The sequence below is a fragment of the Biomphalaria glabrata genome, chromosome 17, assembly GCF_947242115.1.
Source record: "Biomphalaria glabrata chromosome 17, xgBioGlab47.1, whole genome shotgun sequence".
Taxonomy (NCBI): domain Eukaryota; kingdom Metazoa; phylum Mollusca; class Gastropoda; family Planorbidae; genus Biomphalaria; species Biomphalaria glabrata.
The window spans coordinates 10,462,884-10,484,760 of record NC_074727.1 but is presented as its reverse complement, the minus strand read 5'-3'; the positions used below and the strand labels follow the sequence as shown (position 1 = coordinate 10,484,760).

The following is a 21,877-nucleotide window of genomic DNA, read 5'->3' as shown; positions in this document are numbered from 1 at the left end:
GTGTGTTTCTATGTTGGGAGGAGTTATTTGATAACCCCCTTTTAAGATTAAGTTTTAAAAGTTGTTTTTTTTTTTAACGATAAGAGAATATTCTCTTATCAAAATCAAAATAACAAAAAGTTGTTAACGATAGACTGCACAAATGTGATTTAGATTTCTGAGAAAAAAATGTATGAAAGAGTTCCTGGAAATTAATTGTTTCTTTCTAAATCTAAAATAGAAAAATGAAGAAACAGACTTCTTGAAAAGTGTAATCAGAAGCTGTGACACAGTTTTAAATTCGAAAGGAATTACTTATGCAGACTTGCATACAAGTTCTTTAGTTTGAACTATGAACTTCGTTACTGTGATGGATACTGCTTAAGTGCTTTACTGGAAATACACTCGGATAAACATAAGTTTGGACAAAAGAATAAAAGATAATTATTACGTGAGCTCCTTAATATATTAATTATTTATTTATATTTGTCGTCTCCTTGTGTTACTTTGTACGAATTATATTAAATGAGTTCAATACATGGTCTGGTCTTCCTTATTGTAGCCATCCATCTCTCTATATGGACCGGTCATCGGGATTCAGCGAGCTCTCTGTCTTTACAGGTCATGGTGATCCTGCAGTCTTTCTGCACAGACATGTCACTGAAATTAATTTTATATTGCTGATCTTGATTGCAGCCCTTGCATTTCTAAAATAAATAATAATAATGACGAGATTCGATGTTTGTAAATGGACAGGTCATCGTGGTTACTTCTGGACAGGTCATCGAGAATGCTTCTGTACTTCTACATTTGGACACAGACCTTCGTGATGACAGAACATCTAGCTCTCTATTTCAGCCAATCATGGGTAACGTGAACTGCCTCCACAAATTAGGGCAAACTCAACTTCAAGTGCAAATCTGTGTACTCTGAATGTAATGTCTTATATTTAAAACAGAGAGTCACCCGATGGTGTTCATTTAACTTCTGTTGCGCTGGTAGCCTGCGACAACTTCTGACACCCAATAAGCAAAGTTTTGTATATATTGCATATAAATATATATCAAAATAAAGATGATATGAAAGAGTACTGCAAATGACAAAGAAGAAAATGTTCCCCTTTAAGACCTTGTGGCCGATATGGCAGATGATGTAAAGGTCATCTATTAGCCTACTGCTGACTATGGATAACGAGGGTGTCATATGGCCAGCACAACAACCAACCGCCTTTACTTTTTTTCCTACTGATGTCAGGTAACGATTAGAGCTGGGTGGACGCAGTGGCGCCCAAAGATCCCGATATTAAAACTCCCAGTCTTCACCAGTCGATCCCGAGAGCCCAGGTTCGGAAGCCAATCGCTTTACCGCTCAGCCACCGGGCCTCCCATGACATGCAGTTTATCTTTATTTTATTAGAGCTGGGTGGACGCAGTGGCGCCCGAGGATTCCGAAATTAAAACTCTCAGTCTTCAACGGGACAAAGAAGAACAACAATTAATTTTAATGCAATCATGATGTTATAAATTATTCTGTTACGCAAAATTTTTATTATTTGCAAAGTTTTTTTTAAATCGTGAAATTACGAATGCATTTTGTTCAGTAAAGAAAAAGAAATCAAATTAAGATGATTCATTTTCATGTATGGAATTATTGGTGTATCCGGTGTAGAAAATAATAAATATTGTTATGATGTGTGTTTTAAAGACGCACAGGATTAAAAAAAACACTGTTTCTACCTGCAGAAAAACATTTCTAAACTTTTCAGTTTAAAAAAAAATGTTTATTATTTTGTCGGCAACCTTAAACTTTCATTATACCGTCCTTGACCTTGATGACCTTGTCTATTTCAAAATTTCTCCCACTTATTTAAAAGATTTTTTTTTAGTTGATTCTATAGCGCTCTTACTATTCTTCAAATCGCTTTCTTTTTTTTTCCTACCTCCCCCCCCCCCCTCCCACGCCACGTATTTTATACGTGTAATGTAAATTAGATCTTGCAAAAAAAAAAATATTACATATACAATTAGCAGATTATTCCAAAGTATCTATTAAGGCAATATTGAATGCAAATGATTTGATCTTTTATGCTTATGCTTTTATATTTTTCAAAATGTGTCTCAAATGTTGGCAACATTGCTTTTAGCCAAAAATGAATACAACTCACCAAAGAACAAAATTATTGTTGTTGTTTTGTTTAATACTAGTCGACCGGCGGCGTAGCATACGCCGCTATTTTGCAGGGCCGGCCTTAGGTCGCTGCAGCCTATGCGACCGCAGTGGGCCCCACACTCTCATAGGACCCGCGCTAATTCAAGGTGTATAAATTATTAAATTAAACCATTTTATAACTTAAAACAAATTTCCCGCAGTCTCCTGTCGATTTACCAGGAGCTCCTGGAAATCTCCTGAAATTGCAAAATATACGAATAAGTCCTGGAAATATTGGGAAATTATTAAAATCTATTGAAAACTCTTATAAAATCTCCTGAAATATATAGACAAAATTGTCAGTTTGGGGTGTCATTCAATATGGAAAACGCCAATCCTACGCGCGATAAAAAAAAAGGCATTATGCAATACCCGTAATTGTGGAATCTAGTAAAAGAAGCTTCTCGCGCCTCAAACTAATGAAGAATTACTTGAGGTCAACAATTCTTAATTTTCACTAATTATCCGTATCACTACCCAAACTTGGCCTTGTGAAATCCGTTTCGCATAGGGATCTACAATGGTTAAATACGGACCTGCTATTTAGTGACGGGTTCTCCCCCACCCCCTCTTCTTTTTGCAAAAATAAAAGAGTGATCTTTTCATTAAGTGTTGTCCAAACTCTTGACCCATGAAGAGAGTTACATATAGAGATATATTTGTATACAATGCAATGTTCTATCACAATGAAGTCGATCCTATTAAGAAACGAAATTAAAGTTATTTTATTGGTCAATCCGAATTGGAATTAAATTTGACTACAAAAGTCCAACTCAGTATTACTACTGTTACAATAACAAAATACAAACTCAAAACACAACACACAACTGAAGACATCGGAAATACACAGAACCAGCGCCTGATGAATTTGGCTCTTTTGGTGACTACGAATGACCACGACAGACTAAGACTTGAATAAGAGAGTTTTGAAATCTCTGTACCGTCAATGACTAGGAACAATTGTGCAAAGTTTTAACTTGATCCGAGAATGGGAAGAGGGAAAAATAACATGTACACAATTTGTACCTGAGTAACAGATTGAATTAATATAAGCTCCATGAAAATACAACAATGTCTGCGTTCAGAAGACCAAAAGTAGCCGTCTTTTATTCTTTAGTGCATAAATGTGGCGATATTCATTGTGGACTCCTGTTGACCAATAATAATGTTCCTATTTGCGCAAGCAATCAAAGGGAGATAACTGAGAGCAAGGGGTCATATGGATGCTTTGTGCATCCTGATCAATTTACAGCAGTTATATCCCTTGAGGGTACCGGCTAAATTAAAAAAAGAGAGATATGAAATAGTTGAGCTCAATACGTGACCGGAATTGGTGTCCGTGCAATTAATGTGTCGCCTGCTACAACAACTGGACTATTCAAGCGAGTTGGCGAGGCATTGATTGCATGAATGATTTCCTGGATTACCTTGACCCTCATAGACATTAGTGTCGACTTTAAAAAAACTGCTCATCAATCAGCAGACATATTGTAAGGTTAACGGTGACCGTATATAGGTCAAAGTTTACGGGTTGCATATATCTACAGTAATTTGTATCAGTGATTCCCAAAGTGGACTACGAAGATTTCCAAGGGGTCTATGAAAGTGTAAAATCCACGGGGTCTACGATGAACGATGTCATTTCAGCAGGTTGTGAGTTTAATTTTTACATTTTATTCATGTAATTCTTCAATACACTAAGGACTACTTCGTAGAACAACAAATTATCATATAAAACATAATATCCGTAGCAAAAACCTGCAAAAAAAATAAATTTACAGTGTGTTTGGTGATTCCAGCAATACATATTAATTTTAATTTTAATTGGTTTAAATTTGAATGTATCAATAAAATAAATAGATCGCGATAACTTAATGCGTATTTTTAAATTACTTTTTCACTAGATAGAGGGACATATGTCTACTCATGTTACAATATGTGTACATTCCCAGCCCTAACGTCCAGATTGAAAGCATGCTTAAGTTGAAACATTCCTAGCCCTAACGTCCAGATTGAAAGCATGCTTAGGTTGAAACATTCCTGGCCCTAACGTCCAGATTGAAAGCATGCTTAAGTTGAAACATTCCTGGCCCTAACGTCCAGATTGAAAGCATGCTTAAGTTGAAACATTCCTGGCCCTAACGTCCAGATTGAAAGCATGCTTAAGTTGAAACATTCCTGGCCCTAACGTTCAGGTTGAAAGCATGCTTAAGTTGAAACTTTCCTGGCCCTAACGTTCAGGTTGAAAGCATGCTTAAGTTGAAACAATCCTGGCCCTAACCCTAACACTGAAAACATGCTTAAGTTTAAACATTCCTGGCCCTAACGACCAGATTGAAAGCATGCTTAAGTTGAAACATTCCTGGCCCTAACGACCAGATTGAAAGCATGCTTAAGTTGAAACATTCCTGGCCCTAACGACCAGATTGAAAGCATGCTTAAGTTGAAACATTCCTGGCCCTAACGACCAGATTGAAAACATGCTTAAGTTGAAACATTCCTAGCCCTAACGACCAGATTGAAAGCATGCTTAAGATGAAATATTCCTAGCCCTAACGACCAGATTGAAAGTATACTTAAGCTGAAATATTCCTGGCCCTAACGACCAGATTGAAAGCATGCTTAAGCTGAAATATTCCTGGCCCTAACGACCAGATTGAAAGCATGCTTCAGATGAAATATTCCTAGCCCTAACGACCAGATTGAAAGCATGCTTAAGCTGAAATATTCCTGGCCCTAACGACCAGATTGAAAGCATGCCTAAGATGAAATATTCCTAGCCCTAACGACCAGATTGAAAGCATGCTTAAGCTGAAATATTCCTAGCCCTAACGACCAGATTGAAAACATGCTAATGCAGAAACATTTCTAGCCCTAACCTCCAGGTTGAAAGCATGCTTCAGTTGAAATACTCCTGGCCCTAACCTCCAGGTTGAAAGCATGCTTAAGTTGAAATACTCCTGGCCCTAACCTCCAGGTTGAAAGCATGCTTAAGTTGAAATACTCCTGGCCCTAACCTCCAGGTTGAAAGCATGCATAAGTTGAAATACTCCTGGCCCTAACCTCCAGGTTGAAAGCATGCTTAAGTTGAAATACTCCTGGCCCTAACCTCCAGGTTGAAAGCATGCATAAGTTGAAATACTCCTGGCCCTAACCTCCAGGTTGAAAGCATGCTTAAGTTGAAATACTCCTGGCCCTAACCTCCTGATAGAAAGCATGCTAAAGATTGAATAATACGCCACTGCATAGTGACCTGGTGTGATTGAGAGAGTGCTTGTTATTTTTAAAAAAAGTGAAAGAAATAAGTGTGTTTGTGTCTCCTTCACTTGTGTCTTAGTCTGTTAGACCGTTGCGTACCACTGTTGTGGTCTAATATCATCTGACTTCACTTCGTTCTAATTATTACTTCTCATTAGCCACAGAACATTACAAAATAGAAATATACTTAATAACTAGTTTCACTTGTATACAATCCGTCCAGTCCAGCTTTTTTCAGTGCTTGGTTCGCCTGCTCTCATATGGAAGTTGTTTAAGTTTTTGATTCCATGATTTCTCGAATGTGGACGATGGCTTCTTTTTTGGCTATCAAGCTTTCCGTCAGAAGTTCACACTTTTTCTTGAATATCTAAATAGGCGCCAAATATAATATCAATGATCAGTTCGCCCAGGTACAAGGGCATCTCATTATTATAGATACACTGATGACAAAAGTGTGGACACATAAGATAAGATGATTTTATTGGTCCGAACAAACGGAAATTCAGTTTTAATTGTACACCGCAGCATGATTACTCTAACAATAACGTTCTGTATAGATGTAAGCACAAAAACATTCATACAGACACACATACACAATCAGAGCTTTGTGAATCAGGCTACTATGTACTTCTCGGTGACGACAGATGACTTATTGCAGCACCCTGATTGAAAGTGAAAAAAAAAGGAATTTAATTTTGTTTTTGTTTTAGCCTTAATGGAGAGGAGACGACCACTACATCCAGAAATGATGTAGGCTGAGGTTTAATGGGTGCAAATTGTCTTTAAGGATCGTGTGTGTTTTTGGAAAGGCATCTTTCATGACGAGGTTCTTCAAGAGATGGTAGCCATGTTTGAGTGAAATAGTCTATTTAGTGTATGTCTTTGTGCCAGTGAAGTATTACCATACCAGCAGGTGATGGCAAAGTTAATTAGACCACTAATGGTTGATGTATAGAAAAGTTTTATTATTGTTTTGTCGATTTTAAATGTTTAAATTCAAAACATTGTACCAAAAATTAATTGCGGTAGAAATTAATATTGTATAAATAGGCCTATTGATACATAATTTAAAACAATATTGTTGTAAACCTGCCGTGCACCAGTGCTTGAGGTGCGCACTAGCGCACTAGTGAACGTAAACAGGAAGACACTAGAATGGAGAGAATAACAGTACATCATGGATTGTGAAGAGTCTGAATGTTTGGAAACAAAGAGGCCTACTTTTGTGCTGCCTGAAGGTTGTAGAAGGGACCTGGAGCGAAGCGGGGAAGGCTGTCGTTGGTCCACATTCGGGTTAAGTAGCAAAGGACTGGTATACAGTAGTAAGACTCTGAGGAAGCTGAAGGATGCTATGTGTTTACCCTAGTGAATAAACACAGCTATTTATTTCCTGTTAAACTGTGTTGAGTTTCATGCCTATTCGTTGAGTGCCTAGCCGAGAGTTGCAACAATTTACAATACATATAATAATACAAAAACAACTTTCTAAATAATGTTGACAATCGAAGTCAACAATCAAATTATAAAACAAAATTAACACTAGGTGACTGTGGGTCTATTTACAGAATGAAAGGTCAGAAATAATTGTCTCGTCTGCCGGCTCACTTACAAAGATCCTTTGCATACTAGAGTGTAACACAACAACACAGGGGAATAGGCCTACATGGAGAATCTACGTCTTTAGGTGAAAGGAAGTAGATATTACACGCGATCTATTTTTACTATAAAAAATGAAATATGTCTAATTGCCGACATAATGGGCATTCGATAAAAAAAATGATAATAGCTTGATTGCTTACCAACTGGGCTGGGTAATTATATGTACGTTTTTAACCATTAGAAGCATTTGTGACAATTACATTCGGACATTTTTTTTTTGGGTGGCAATAGCTTATATTAATTAGTTAGCCTTTAGGCTAATCCAGCACTGTGCCAAGTATCTTATAAATTAGAATACAGACCTTCCTTCAAAATACAATATAATATTAAGTATACATCATACGCGTATCCAGTGTTAATCTAAGTTGTATGCTGCCTGAGGTATACGCGCTGGACTGTCGTTCGTAGCCTAGCCTGCCCGCTGCCATCCCCCTTTGTCCTGCGGGAGGTTTGGTCTAGAACGTAGACTATCTTCAGCTCTGAAGGAACATCCGAAACATATTTTTTTTTACATTTAGATAGGCTACGTATACTCTGCTAGGTCATTGGTTTTCCTGGCTGATTCGGGTAATTCATGCTCTATTGGCACTACTAGATCTAATTTGGCCTAGGAAAGGAAATAAGAAATTTGTGTCGAATAACTACAAAACCCCAAATGCCGTACCACTTTCTCTAACATCACTATGTTCAGAAACATTTTTTAAGGAAAGAAATACGCATAGGCAAGTGAAATGGGAAACCACTCTTAATCATTCGTTTTCTGTGATGAAATTATAAAAGTTATTTTTGCAAAGAGTATTAGGATTCATGTGGCTTAACAAGTAAACAAGGTTTGAACTTCGATATAGGATTATAGGTCTACTATAGAGTCTATAGTCTAGATTTAGAGTCTAGAATTCTAGATCTATTTATATAAATATTCTCTCTATATAAAAATCTAAAGTATTACTAGTAGTAGTAGATTGAGATTGGGTATTTACATTTAGATGATAGATCTATTAATGATCTATTCTATATCATAATCTATAGTATATCTAGTCTAGATTCTAGATCTACATTGACTCATTGAGTAACATTGTAGATTCGGTAAAACTTTACATCGCAGGACCCTTATGAAGAATGTTACGCAAGTGGCAGCACCGCGCTGTCTATCGCTACGGTAATCAGGTCACAAGGTCACTACCGGCTAGACGGTGTCGGTAGTATCATGTAGGCCTAATAGTTCGTGATAGATCTAGTCATTCGCTAATGATATGAAAACTCTGGATCTATATTATGTAATAAAAAAAATATTTAAAAGGCTATAAAAAATAAATAATTAGAATGAAATAATCTTTATTTTTTTAATTTGTTTTTTTTTGTTTGTTTGTGTCACAAATGTATGGTACCGTTATCCTATATATGTACGGGTTATAGGCCTATATTTATATATTTTTGCTGACACTATTTTTTTTTCATTTGTAATGTTTTACAGACCTAAATTATTATTTTTTAATTTATTGATTTAATGTAATTTTACTTTAAAATTAAAGTAAACCATAGTCTATGAAGTAAACCAATCATATTGGGTTTCGTATATGTGCAACATATTCTTTATTTTATTTTTAAATTAAATTAAACTGAATGGGTTTCCTTATAAGTACAGATATTTATCTGAAATCCACGCATTTTCAATAACAGTAGCTAGATGGGTATACCGCTAGATGTTTATGAAGAGTAGTGTGTAGCCTAACATATGCTCGCCCCTCCTCCTTTCACATTCTGTGGAGAGTCGGTGGAGACAGTGGCGCGTCTCTTGCAAGAGTGTATGCAGCTCCGAGAGCTGCGGGATAGTTTGTCTGCAGTCACTTAACCTGTATGGGAGCTTGAAGGTACTACGCCTAACAGAAGAGTTTCTCGCCAAGGCTCTACGGGAGGACTAATCCTTCCAGTCTTGTTACCAATTGGGGTTCATCTCAGGTGCATTGACATCAAATGTTCATACTCTTGTGTGGCATGACTTCCACATGGAGATCACAGATTTTTCTGCATCGTTGAAGCCCATTAGAGTGTATCTTGCTATCAACTTCTACGAGAGGTTCAGATGACTCGTGCAACTTTGATACACTCTTGGGCTCTCCAGCTACTGCCTTAAATGCATTGTAGATGAGAAAAGGTCTCATCTTTGTTAGGCTTTTCCCCTCTTCTGTACACCTGGCCACCAGAAATGATGGCTTGATAGAGTTTCTTGTGCCCTCCTTCTTTCTTTCATTCTTCCTTTCTTGCCCAGACATAAATCTGGGGCAAGTAGTTTTTTTTTTCTGTTGTCCATAGACAATTGTGGCTGTTCATCACTTGTGCTCCCCACCCGCCATCGAGTCCAACAAGGGTCGAGCCATTCGGGTGTTCAGAATGAACCCACCAGGGCTATACCGGTGCTATTTTCCATACTGATTCTCGGTGGACACTATCAAACGCTTTCTTAAAGTCTACGAAACTGATCGTTAGCCATTATTGGTTCTCAATACTTTGTTCTATGATATTTCGTAGAACGAAGATCTGCTCTGCACATGTTCTGCCTCTTTGGAAGCCTGCTTGTTCTTCTCTGAGCCTCTCATCTACAGATTGTTGAAGCCGATAAAGGCACTTTTCTTATTCAATATGCTTGGACAAAAGTATTCAAATGCCCTGTCTTTCGCCGTGACTGAGCAGGGCCTGAGATATCTGCGTTTCACCACCAATATACCCGGCAAATTCAGTTGATTCATAATGCTCTTGCTCGTATTTTTTTTATTTATTTATTCCAAATCAACGTTTTGACTCGTACGAAGTTGAAGAACTTTCTAATATACCTTTTATAGTGCAAAGAATTGCAAGCCTATTATTAGATGTACATGGTTGGCCATCATCATCTCATCTCTGCCTGTGGTCCCTTATGGGACATAGGCCACCAGCCAGCTTCTTCAAGGCGTCTCGGTTCTGGGCGTGTCTCTCCAACTGTCCCCACGTCTTGCCCATCTGCTTGACATCTGCTTCCAAATTGCGGCACCATATATTCCTGGGCCGTCCCTATCTTGACGACTACAGGTATATATTAGACATAAATGAATAGCAGCACCAGGACTGACCAGGGACCAATTTTTTAAGAGAGATTAGTAGTAAATTAAAATGCTACGAAAATAAGGGAATGCCGCCAATGCGCCGACCGAGGCTCGAACCTGTGACTGTGACTCTGGATTCAACTCTAATAGTATTACTTTACTATTACTATTTAAAATTATAGTATTTAGTCTATTACTATTAGTAGTATTAGATCTATTTTATAATTTATTTACTATTTTATACTATTTAGGTACTTTGACAAAAAATTCAAAATAAACATTATAACAACAGAAACTATCTAGTTATGTAGTGCTTGCTGAGAGGTTTACATTGATACCAAATTACAAATTTATCTTTCTGTCTTATATAGACTCTAGGAGCAAAGTTATATATATATGCCGTTTTATGTATAGAAAAATGGACTATAGAAAATGTCAAAAAAACTGTGATCGAAAAAATGCATTTGCGTCTTTATCTCATCAAAACTTTATAACGATAGAAGCTTGAAATTTGGAACACAGCTACCCCATTATATGATTTTTAATTTGATTGTTTTATCTCACATAAAGCTAACATTCATTCTCAGCTAATCCAATTGTTTGTAAATTGACTTTGATCCTTTTTCTAGAATGCCGTTTGGTAGAAACTTCCTCAGCTTTATAATATAAATTTATAAATAAAATATAAAAAAACACCTTGATAGCTTTCTCTCCACTAAGCTTTTGGTCTATATCTAGAGATATAATTTACTGAATTCAAAATAAATTTAAATATTATTATATATATAATATGTATTAATCTTATTAAATATTTTTAAAAACCTCACTCACCCTACCTATAAATCATTCTTTCAATTTCTATGGACGAAAAAAATACTAAACATTTATCCTGTTATCAATTACCTTGCATCTAGGACAACTTAAAAGATAGTTTCATGATCAAAATCAAAACTGCGGCGGTTAAATTTAGCAAAAAAAAAAGATTTTTTTTATTTGCAATTTTGACACAATACATTGATTAAAGTACAAGATTGTATATTTCCATTTTTAAGCTGTCTCTGTTTTGTGCATAATTTCCTCTTAAATATAAATAACACTCAGCTCTGTCAGTTGAGCATCAAACTTGCAATATAAGCATCAAGGATTGAAGTCCCTAATCGCATGATAACTTTTTTTCTGTTTGTATTTTTTTTTAAATGATAGAATTTATAACCTTGATCTTAAGATGATTTTAATTTTCTTTACATTGCAAAAAATGCCATTTCTTTATTCGATTTGAATTAATTGAAGTGATTAAGGTTAATAACAACACAAACAGAGTAATGAAACTGGGCCTAGTTTTATGTCCATATGTCTATGTCCCAAAATTTGAAGCTTATAAACTTAGCAGCATCAGTATCTGAAAGCTTTTTATTAGAAGGATGGCTGTCAGGTTGTGCGCTTTAGGCTGTTGTTTGGTCATCTCAATGGTTGCAAGTTTATTGCCCTCTGGCATCTCCCCGTTGTCCTGTGGGATATTTGAGCTAGGATATAGATTATCTTCAACTCTGAAGGAACATCTGAAACATTAAAAATAATTATTATTATTATTAAAAATAAAACCAGAAGATATATATAAATATGTATATTTGATTGTAGATCAATGGCCATTGTTACATGTATAAATATTTATGCAGGAATTATTGTGCATAGGTTGTTTTTATTCAGTATTTTACAGAATTTCAGTTTGAGTGAATACATTATGAAAATTTGTTGATTTTTTTGAAGGTCAATGATATACAATCTTGTCAAGATTAAAACATAAAAGAAGAAAACACTTCTTCCTTTTATTTATTTATTGATTGCTTGTAGCACAAGATTTTTTATATTTTACCAGACATAGCCTATGAACCACAATTTTTTTGTTTTAAAAGGAAACTTAAATTGAACATCAGTATGGATGAAGCTGAGGAAAATGAAGGCAGACAGCTCGAGAAAGGAGAGGCTCCTATAATTCCACCTGTTCAATATGAATGTAAGTTCATCACATTTATATATTATGCAAACTGTCATGATTGTTTTTGAAGAGAGCTTTATATTGTGTTGTATTTACAAAAGGTTTTGTAGTCTATTATTTATTTAAAATGATTGGTGAATGACCTAATTCTCTACCCAAAACTTATTTTCCTTTAGCTTAGTGCATTTTTAATATTAAAAAAAATTAATTACTTACAATTAATTGTTTAACTTATTGGACATTTTTTTAATTGAAACATTATTGTCATCGATATTGAAACTTAATCCGAAAATGGGAACTGAAAGAAATAATGTGTAAAAGATTACACTTGGGTAGGTCATAGAGTGAGTTAATATTTGTAAGCTTTGTAAAAAGTACAAAGTAAAATCTGTATTTAGATTGGTGGTTGACAATCTCAGTGAAATGATTTCTTATAGTCAAACTTGTCAAGATTTTTTATTTAGTCCTAACTGAACAGCACAATGTTTATCTTTATTATTATATTTACCATTCAAAAAACAAAAACCCCCTCCCCGGCCAAAAAAAAACCAGAAAACATTAGCCAGATATTAGAGTTTAAAATAAAAATAAAAACAGCAAGGGAATTTCTAAGTTGTGGCATGGTGAGGAAGATAAACTTTTTGAAAGGTTTTAGCAGCAAGTAAATCTGGCAACAAATCTTTAAAATCATAATCAGTCTATTAAGAAATCAATATTTTCTTTAATTTTACAGTTTGATTATTTATATGGACTTGTAGTTCCCATTTAATTGTATTATCTTCAATAAGTACATATGAATATAATTCTTATGTTTCATTCTTCTCTAGATTTGGACCATACAGCTGATGTACAGTAAGTAATAGTTAGTCTCAGCTATTTATGTCTATTATTTTATAAATTCATCTCTTTTTGTTTTGGATTTTTATATTTATGTTGGACTTTCTTGAAACTAGCTCATCTCTTCAATCTAAAAATTTTCTTGGCATTGATTAGGCCATTTTGCCTGTGAAAGTCCTTGAACTTTCCAGTTCTTCTGCTCCATTCATGTCAGTCATGTTGTGCGCAAAGGTTTTTAGTCTCCAGACACTGGTGTTCAGAGTTCATTCATAGTCTTTTAAGAGGATATTATATTATTCTATAGAAAATAAAAAGACCACTGGCTTCAACTGGCCAAAAGATACTACTTAACTCAAAGTTACTATTCGACTCTCTAAGTCTCTACTGTCCGTACCGGACCAAAAGATACTACTTGACTGCCTTGTCCAAAGGATACCACTTGACTGACTGACTGAACTAAAAGTCAATTTAGTCATTCTACTTCCTGTTTTTATATCAGGAGTTTCACTTGTCTTTACACTCTCTTAACCCTAGGTGAACATTTGATAGGCAATGTCAACTGAGACTGTGACAGTAGTGCACTCCTTTGTTGTGGCCTCTTGTCCTCTAATGAATACTAGACTGAGTCACATCAGGCAGTTTCTGTTACAATTACAATATTTTATAAATTGCAAAGACCTTCCAATAGGGTTTACAGTACTGGGAAATTAAAAACTAGGCAGGCTAAATCTATGTATAGAAGACAGTTTCAACAGGGCTCACACTGAGACATGAAGACAGCAAAAATAAGGAGGGAACTGGATCAACTGAACAAATTTGTTACTCAGCTGTCCAAAAGGCCTCGTGATAATTAAATGAGTGTAAAATGAGATACTACATTAAACACATTTTTTTGTTATTCATTATTATGTATTAAAGTAAACTAGATTATGCAAGTGAAATAAATCATATAGTATTATTTTAATATTTAGTTTTGGATTTCTGAAAGATTTATATCAACTATACTTATATTTTGTAATTTAAAGGATCTACAAATTATGTAATTCATTTTTCCCACTTTTTTTTTTTTCAGACTTCATTCTTGTATCCTTTTGGTGTGATAATTAAATATTTATTCAAATTATTTAAACCATGCTTTTTTTTTTAGATCTTAAAGGATCTATTTAACATCCCTGTTTCTGTCAACAATAATTTATTTTAATGTTGTTTGGCTTTTTTATTTTTCTCACATCTTAAATCGACAAGCCTATTTAAATCATGGGGGAAATCCCAACTAAGAAAGGTTGATACAGATATTGAAAACCTTCTAAAAAATCTATAGTCATGCTTATAAATTATACAGTAATATATGCAGGCAATATTTATTAACCTTTACTCTTGACAAGGGGGTTCAAGTTTGAAAGAAAGTTTTGAACAGGTTAGTCAACTTAAATAATCAAACATTAATTGCTAAGACACTTTTAGTTAAACGCCTGGCTCAAAGACATAGAGAGTAATTTCTTAACTGTTAAAGCACTTTACATTTAGCTTGGGAAAGTAAACTACACAGAAACTATTTTGTTGCGGAAACAGTTTGTTATAAAATGTGTGTACTTTAATAAGTGGTATTAGGTATCTGTTGTTCACAGCCGTCTCAGACTTCTGTGCTACTGTGAACTGCATTTAGCTTAAAGAGTGGTATTGGTCTGCGCGAGCCAATTATCACTTTAAAAATGCTCTGCGCAGGCTGGAGGCAATACAGTAATTAGCTCACAAATTAGTTAATAACAATTAATAATAACAATTATTATTATTAATAATTAACATCAGGATTTTTCTAGGATGAGATCATTCTGCATTGATGCACTTCAATTCTTTCATCTATACAACATTTGCATATATTACTAAATCCTTGCTTGTTAAAACTAAAAAGCTGGTTTAAAAATATACTTGAACTCATAAATACATTCATATTTATTTTTAGCCATTTTCATTTCATGCAATGGAAGCTGCTATTAGAATCTAAATTTTAAATATATTTATGAAGGCAGTTAAAAGAAAATGCAACAGACTTAAAAATGAAAGTAAAAATAAGATCATTAAAATAATTTTATTTTTTTAATTGCGGATCTTCCTTCAAAAAAAGAATATCCATCTAGCCATGAATTTTAATTAGATATTAATAGATATTTATAGATCCTCATTCATTTTTGTTTTCTTAAAACAGGTAGCTACAGCCATGTTTAATTATATGACCACTGACTATAACACTGTGGAAATGAAAGAGGTGCATGAAATAGAAGTTTCAGGTATGACCATGGTAGATTAGTCTGAGCATAAACCAATAATTACCTTAAGATTAAAGTTACTCAACCTGTATTGAACTGATTGTAACTGAATGTTTTAAAAGGCCCTAATTAGAAGTCTCATTCTGTTTGTAATTAGAGATGCTTAACTCTTAAAATGTTGTCATATAAAGTTGGTTAACATAATAATGTCTTTAAATTATTATTTTTTTGTACATTTAGTCATACTTTATTTTGAGGAAATTTCCAATTCATTTTCTGCTTTAAATCTTGTTTTAATTAATGCACATTTTGTATGTATTTTAACTAGTTTCTCTTATTTACAGCGGATGACCTCCTCTCACTGCTCTATCACTTCCTGGATGAATTTTTGTTTCTGTTTTCTGCAGAACCATTTATCATCCCACGGGTAATTAGATTTGTCCATCAGAATCTTAAAAAGAACCAATTATTGTCTGCTTTTCTTTGTACAATCAAATGCTGTGTATTGCTTAACGAAAATGCAAGGAAACAAATATTAAACACTTCATTTATAAGTCATCTATATACGTTTGTATATATGGTAAATCTGTATGTCACAAATTCACATTGAATGTTAGTCCTCAGTAGACTCTTAGACCACTGACCTATCACATTGTCTACAAGATTTGTGTCACTAGTTTATTCTGTTTGACATAATTTTCTTAAATTAATAATTATGAAATCTTCACCAAAGGCATTGATGACCTTTAGAGACACTTACTAGTTTTCAATGGCGGTCTTAACTTCAGCTATTAGAATGGGTTCAATGTAGTTCATCATGACTGTAGTATCATTTATTACTGTGAAAGGTTTAACTCTTAGTGATTTAGTTCTTTTATTTTTGAAAAATGTTTGTTTGAAGAGACTCATCAACTCTATACCACACATGGTTTGAGAGGCATCTTTTATATGATGTTTTGAAGAGACTCATCAACTCTATACCACACATGGTTTGTGAGGCATCTTTTATATGATGTTTGAAGAGACTCATCAACTCTATACCACACATGGTTTGTGAGGCATCTTTTATATGATGTTTGAACAGACTCATCAACTCTTTACCACACATGGTTTGTGAGGCATCTTTTATATGATGTTTGAAGAGACTCATCAACTCTATACCACACATGGTTTGTGAGGCATCTTTTATATGATGTTTTGAAGAGACTCATCAACTCTATACCACACATGGTTTGTGAGGCATCTTTTATATGATGTTTGAAGAGACTCATCAACTCTTTACCACACATGGTTTGAGAGGCATCTTTTATATGATGTTTGAAGAGACTCATCAACTCTATACCACACATGGTTTGTGAGGCATCTTTTATATGATGTTTGAAGAGACTCATCAACTCTTTACTACACATGGTTTGTGAGGCATCTTTTATATGATGTTCAGAATCTTCTCTGATCTTTTTAGCTGCTGTGTGGTTTTCCTGTTTTATTTGTCATCTTGGCGTGTTAGTTTACCAGGTATTGATTTTTTAGAATTTCTACTCTCTTCTCCAGTTTTTTTCATATGTTGATCTATTACTCTATTATTACTTAATTAATGGCACATTGAACAACTCTCCTCATTGTTCATTTAATTTTAACTACTGTCCTAACGACAGTCTAGACCAGCATTGGTATTAAACATCTGGGTTTTTCTAGCTAGGATGAGATCATTCTGCAGTGATGTTCTTCAATTATTTCATCAACACATTAGCATGTTTTACTAAATCCTTGCTTGTTTTTAACTTAAGTCTTGATCAGCACTTAGGCTAAGGATACAATGTCATTCTTTGTTGTTGTCATCACTGAGAAAGTTCATTATGGTACATGGTTCCCTCACACATCTCAATGAAACTGTCTTTTTCTGTAGATCACTACAGAGTGTGTACATCAGAATATAATAGTATGTAAATTAATCCTATTTTTTTTCTCTGTATTTTCTCATTCTTTTGATATCCACTTTCTGCTTGATGGAAATGTATAAACATAGATCTTCTCTTCTTAAACCATGTTTGTATTTTATCCCCAGGTGGTACAGATTACAGAGATGGATTTGGATAATTTTAAAATAAAAGCTAGAGGGTAAGGTTGCTATGCAGTCATTTGAAAATCTATTTGTTTTATTTTTGTGTTCTTTGGTCTGGTAACATGTTTACTATAATGCAAGTTGAATTAAGTACCATGGTAATAATTTTTTCCTGAATTTTTTTTCTCACAGATTTGGTGAACCTTTTGACATTGCTAAACATCCTCAGGTACAGTTTGTGTAGTAAATAGCCTTAAGCTACGTGTAAAGCTTTCTTTGTACTATAATATTGTGATTGTTTGACTCGGTCAATCCTTCACTTTCTCTGTAGTTTCAGCTGGTTTTGTCATTGACAATACATCATGCTACTGCTCTAATTCAGTATAATACTAAGTGTGATAATCTTTACAGAAGCAATGGGGTTAAACTTAAAGCAATTACAATTCTTAAAATTAGGAATTAAATTATTTGTTTAAAAAAATCAATATTATTGAGCAAGTAATAAAATTTAGTCTTATATAAAAAAAATAATTTCTGCAATATTTTTAGCATTTTAAGCATTACTATTCTCTAGCTTGAATTTTGTATATAGTATATTCTAAATGTCATCTGTTCATTATCTAATCTTTTTGGAAGTAAAAAATACCTGCTTTTTTTTTTTGGTGGGAGGGGGGGGGGGATGCTAGTGAAGCAGGACTTGCCTAAAAACAAATTAGACTTGTTTTGTAAAGATAGCAGTTCTAAATAAATAATCTACATTTTTGTTGACACTCATAGCTGGTAAATTTATTGGTCTTGAATTAACTGATCGGTAGGGCATCATTTTTTTAAATTAGTTTTCTTAATTTTTGTTTTCTTAGATCTAGGGCCCCCAATTGAGTGTAGGAGTAAAGATACTATTTTTCTGCTTTGTCTTTCCTTGGATGTTAATTTTCAGAGATCCTGAACAGTTCAACTTACTGTTATCTCCATGTGATGGACACACAAACCCTTTATATGCATTGGTTGTAGAAGTGAAGGAATTTTCTTGTAGTAGAGGAGGAATTTTTCATTTGTCTTGTTATAAAACTCATGATGCATTACACCACTGGTTAGCCAGATCAGATTGATGTAATGGTTAGCCAGATCAGATTGATGTATATTGATGTATTTGGACGTAAGCCAGATCAGATTGATGTTATGGTTTGACAGATCAGATTGATGTTATGGTTTGACAGATCAGATTGATGTTATGGTTAGCCTGATTAGATTGATGTATCTGGTAGTTAGCCAAATCAGATTGATGTTATGGTTAGTCAGATCAGATTGATGTTATGGTTGGTCAGATCAGATTGATGTTATGGTTTGTCAGATCAGATTGATGTATATTGATGTATTTGGTGGTAAGCCAGATCATATTGATGTTATGGTTAGTCAGATCATATTGATGTTATGGTTAGTTAGATCAGATTGATGTATCAGGTTAGCCAGATCAGATTGATGTTATGGTTAGTCAGATCATATTGATGTTATGGTTAGTCAGATCATATTGATGTTATGGTTAGTCAGATCAGATTGATGTTTTGGTTAGACAGATCAGATTCATGTTATGGTTAGTCAGATCAGATTGATGTTATGTGGTCATCAGTATCTGTGGTTTTGAATTTAGCTATATTGAGGATTTTATACTTAAACTTCCTCACAAGATTAAACTTCTTTTGAATCACATTCAGTGGCACAAAATGCCAGTAGTTAACTCCTAGCCTGCATGAGGATAAAGATGGTCCTCATCATCAATAAGGAATGCATTAACCTTGGCCATTTTACTTTTAAGTCAAGGATCGACAATGGGTTTCTTTGTGTAAAATGTTCAGCTACATCACCATTTTATTACTACCTAGTGGGACATTTTGCATGCATGAGGCACTGTTTCATTCTATTTCTGGTTTTGATCTCAGTCTGCAGGTACATCTACTGGTATACATCTCCATTTTCAAATGTTTGCTGGTTGGCCCCCTCTCCCTTCTCATTCTCAATCTAGCCAAATCTAATCTAGACATCAAGTTCTTCACAACTGATAATGTTTTAGAGGAAAATCTTCATATTGATTGTGTTACTCTTTACAGTTATTTATACAAAAACATGATTCAACTTCTCTCTATATTTATAACCAGCATCAGTATGTCCCTGCATGTTTACAGACAGTTCAAGCCACCATTTATTTTATAGTTCCTGGACCTTTGTCTGCTGAGTGTGACAGATTTAGAGAGCGAGAGAGCTGGCTGCAGTTTCATAAGGGTTTGGCAGAACAGAGAGGTAGCAGTTGTGCTAAATGTCTGTACTGGATGTGGCAAAATATGTAGGTCCCAACTGGGGCTGCCCACATGAAATACTGCACTCCTTATTAATATATGGACCAGATTGTTTGAAAAAGAAGTAGATTGTGTTGTTCTGTTGAATACACCAAGGCCAATAATCTGTCCACATGGTCAATAGGCAAAATGGCCCACATGATGTAGTTTTAGGTGAAGGAGGGTGAGATATACAGGGTTCAAAAGGTGAAATGATTAGATGCCTAATAGCTTGGTCGTGGGCATTACTAATTTTAGATTTGTCACACAAACATTTTTTCATTGAATGATTATTTAAATTAAAATTATAGAACCAATTAACTCATTATTTTTAATGATAATTTTTCTTTTCTTATTTTATAGGGTACTGAGGTCAAGGCTATCACTTACTCCAACATGCAAGTTCATAGTGACTCCCCCACACATGATGTATTTGTGATAATAGACATTTAGCACTTTCTCCCAGTGGATGTCATAGTTGAATCATTGTTGAACATTCAGGTCCTACTCTCTGTACGTCTAGCAGGGATCTCTTAGTCTAACATCTACAGTCTTGCAGGGATCTCTTAGTCTTACATCTACAGTCTTGCAGGGATCTCTTAGTCTAACATCTACAGTCTTGCAGGGATCTCTTAGTCTTACATCTACAGTCTTGCAGGGATCTCTTAGTCTAACATCTACGGTATCTTCAAAGTCTAACCTGGGAATGAAAATCAAGTAAACGCTACACATGCATTATGATGACATTGAGACATTTGATGGAATGTACTTAGCAACTCTTTCTGCAGTTTTTAGATTGGAATAATTGAGTACATTTTTTTTTCTTCATCTATGTGAGTTTAACTCCATTATTCTTAGTTTTAATCATTATTTTAATTTATGGGCTATGAAAGAAAATGTAAATATTTTATCTAACATAAATGAGAATGTATATTACCTTGGATCTTTTTTGTCTGACTGAAATCTTTCCATCTGGGGACAAATCTCATTTAGCCATCATCTCATAAGATTTTATTCTTAGTAACATTTTAGCATTTATCTTTGTGGTGAAAAAATTGTAAATAAAATATTTAACATAAATTGTTTTGGACTTTTTTTTTTTTTATGTGAACCAATAATTTGATAGAATGCATGATCTGGAGACATAGTAAACGTAATACACCAATCTAAATGTGTCAAGTTTTTATAATCATGTTTTCTTCAATTCTAGTTACTGTAAAACCTTATCTAATATTTTAAAGAATAAAAAAAAAATCAAAATGTTTATTAGCCTAGGGTTTGGTGGCTGAGCAGTAAAGAGTTAACTTGCTAAGTAACTGTCTCCAACTGGCTGAATTTTGTTTCAGCAGGCCTGGCACACAACTGCAGAGATTTTGTTCAGGGCTTTTGAAAAGAGAAGAAATGACTGTCTCACACTCTCATTCACACAGAGTTTGATGATAGTGAATGGTTCAAGTCCATAGTAAATCTACTGATTTAAAAGAAAAGTCTAAAAAAAAAAAATTATCTTCTTTAGGTCTGCCATTCATATAGTATTTAAAAAAAATTAATAATGAACTTTTACAAAGATTACAAATTGTTCTTTTAAATATAACAATGAGACAATGAATCTGTCTGATAGAGCCCAATATAATGGCTGCTTGTGAGGTACCTCTTCTAAATTATTTTTTTACTATAACAACTATCACTATTAAATAGATCATTGTATCAACATTTATTATATAACATGCACCGGAAGCAACTCAAACACAATAGGTGCCAGTGGGTTAAATAAAGTTACGTCAATAGTACAATACACTAAATATGTTAACCCTTTAAGTCCTACATCTTTAAGAGCCATGACTTAGTGATATGCTAAATGTAATTTGGGCGGCGTCAGGCCTGAATTGGCCTAAGGCAGGCACTATATTTGGGGGGTCTTATGGTCCCAGGTTTGAGCCCTGCCATCCCCCCTCATCCTGTGAGAGGATTGGGCTTAGATGTCATTATCTTCAAATCTCAAGGAATATCCTAAATATGTAAAACATTTTTATCTAAATGTCTGGTTAATAGTTTAATGTAGAAAAGTGACTAGTGCTTTAGTTTTCTTTTGTTCTTTCATGTTATTGGGTGTATATTATTATGCCTGCACTATTTGTGCTGAGGAACTTTGGGACAATTGCTACAACCATGAACTATTTAGTTCATGACTTTTTGATTTA

General features: G+C 34.3%; 1 protein-coding gene across 4 annotated transcripts; it reads left to right on the top strand.

Annotated features, from left to right (window-relative positions):
• The first annotated feature begins 6 nt into the window (after window positions 1-6).
• LOC106080328 (protein archease-like) lies at window positions 7-20,756 on the top strand. Of its 4 annotated transcripts, XM_056015278.1 has the most exons (11): window positions 403-430; window positions 7,011-7,129; window positions 12,098-12,198; window positions 13,008-13,032; window positions 14,090-14,100; window positions 14,403-14,434; window positions 15,224-15,305; window positions 15,629-15,711; window positions 17,350-17,402; window positions 17,539-17,575; window positions 20,040-20,756. In XM_056015278.1, the coding sequence occupies exons 3-11, from the start codon at window positions 12,120-12,122 to the stop codon at window positions 20,127-20,129; spliced, it is 492 nt and encodes a 163-aa protein (XP_055871253.1). In that variant the 5' UTR covers window positions 403-430; window positions 7,011-7,129; window positions 12,098-12,119; the 3' UTR covers window positions 20,130-20,756. The 4 variants fall into 4 exon arrangements, with proteins under 4 accessions (XP_013097123.2, XP_055871253.1, XP_013097122.2 ...); XM_013241669.2 differs by lacking the exon at window positions 7,011-7,129 and having other exon boundaries at window positions 7-430; XM_013241668.2 differs by lacking the exons at window positions 403-430; window positions 7,011-7,129 and adding an exon at window positions 7,803-7,934.
• Window positions 20,757-21,877: the final 1,121 nt, after the last annotated feature.

What these genes read in the sequence shown, in the direction of transcription:
- LOC106080328 (XM_013241669.2), top strand. Translation starts at nt 12,120, where the DNA reads ATGGATGAAGCTGAGGAAAATGAAGGCAGACAGCTCGAGAAAGGAGAG. An exon ending in TCCACCTGTTCAATATGAAT is followed by an intron (nt 12,199 to 13,007) that starts GTAAGTTCATCA and finishes ATTCTTCTCTAG; the next exon opens with ATTTGGACCATACAGCTGAT. An exon ending in TGAAAGAAAGTTTTGAACAG is followed by an intron (nt 14,435 to 15,223) that starts GTTAGTCAACTT and finishes TTCTTAAAACAG; the next exon opens with GTAGCTACAGCCATGTTTAA.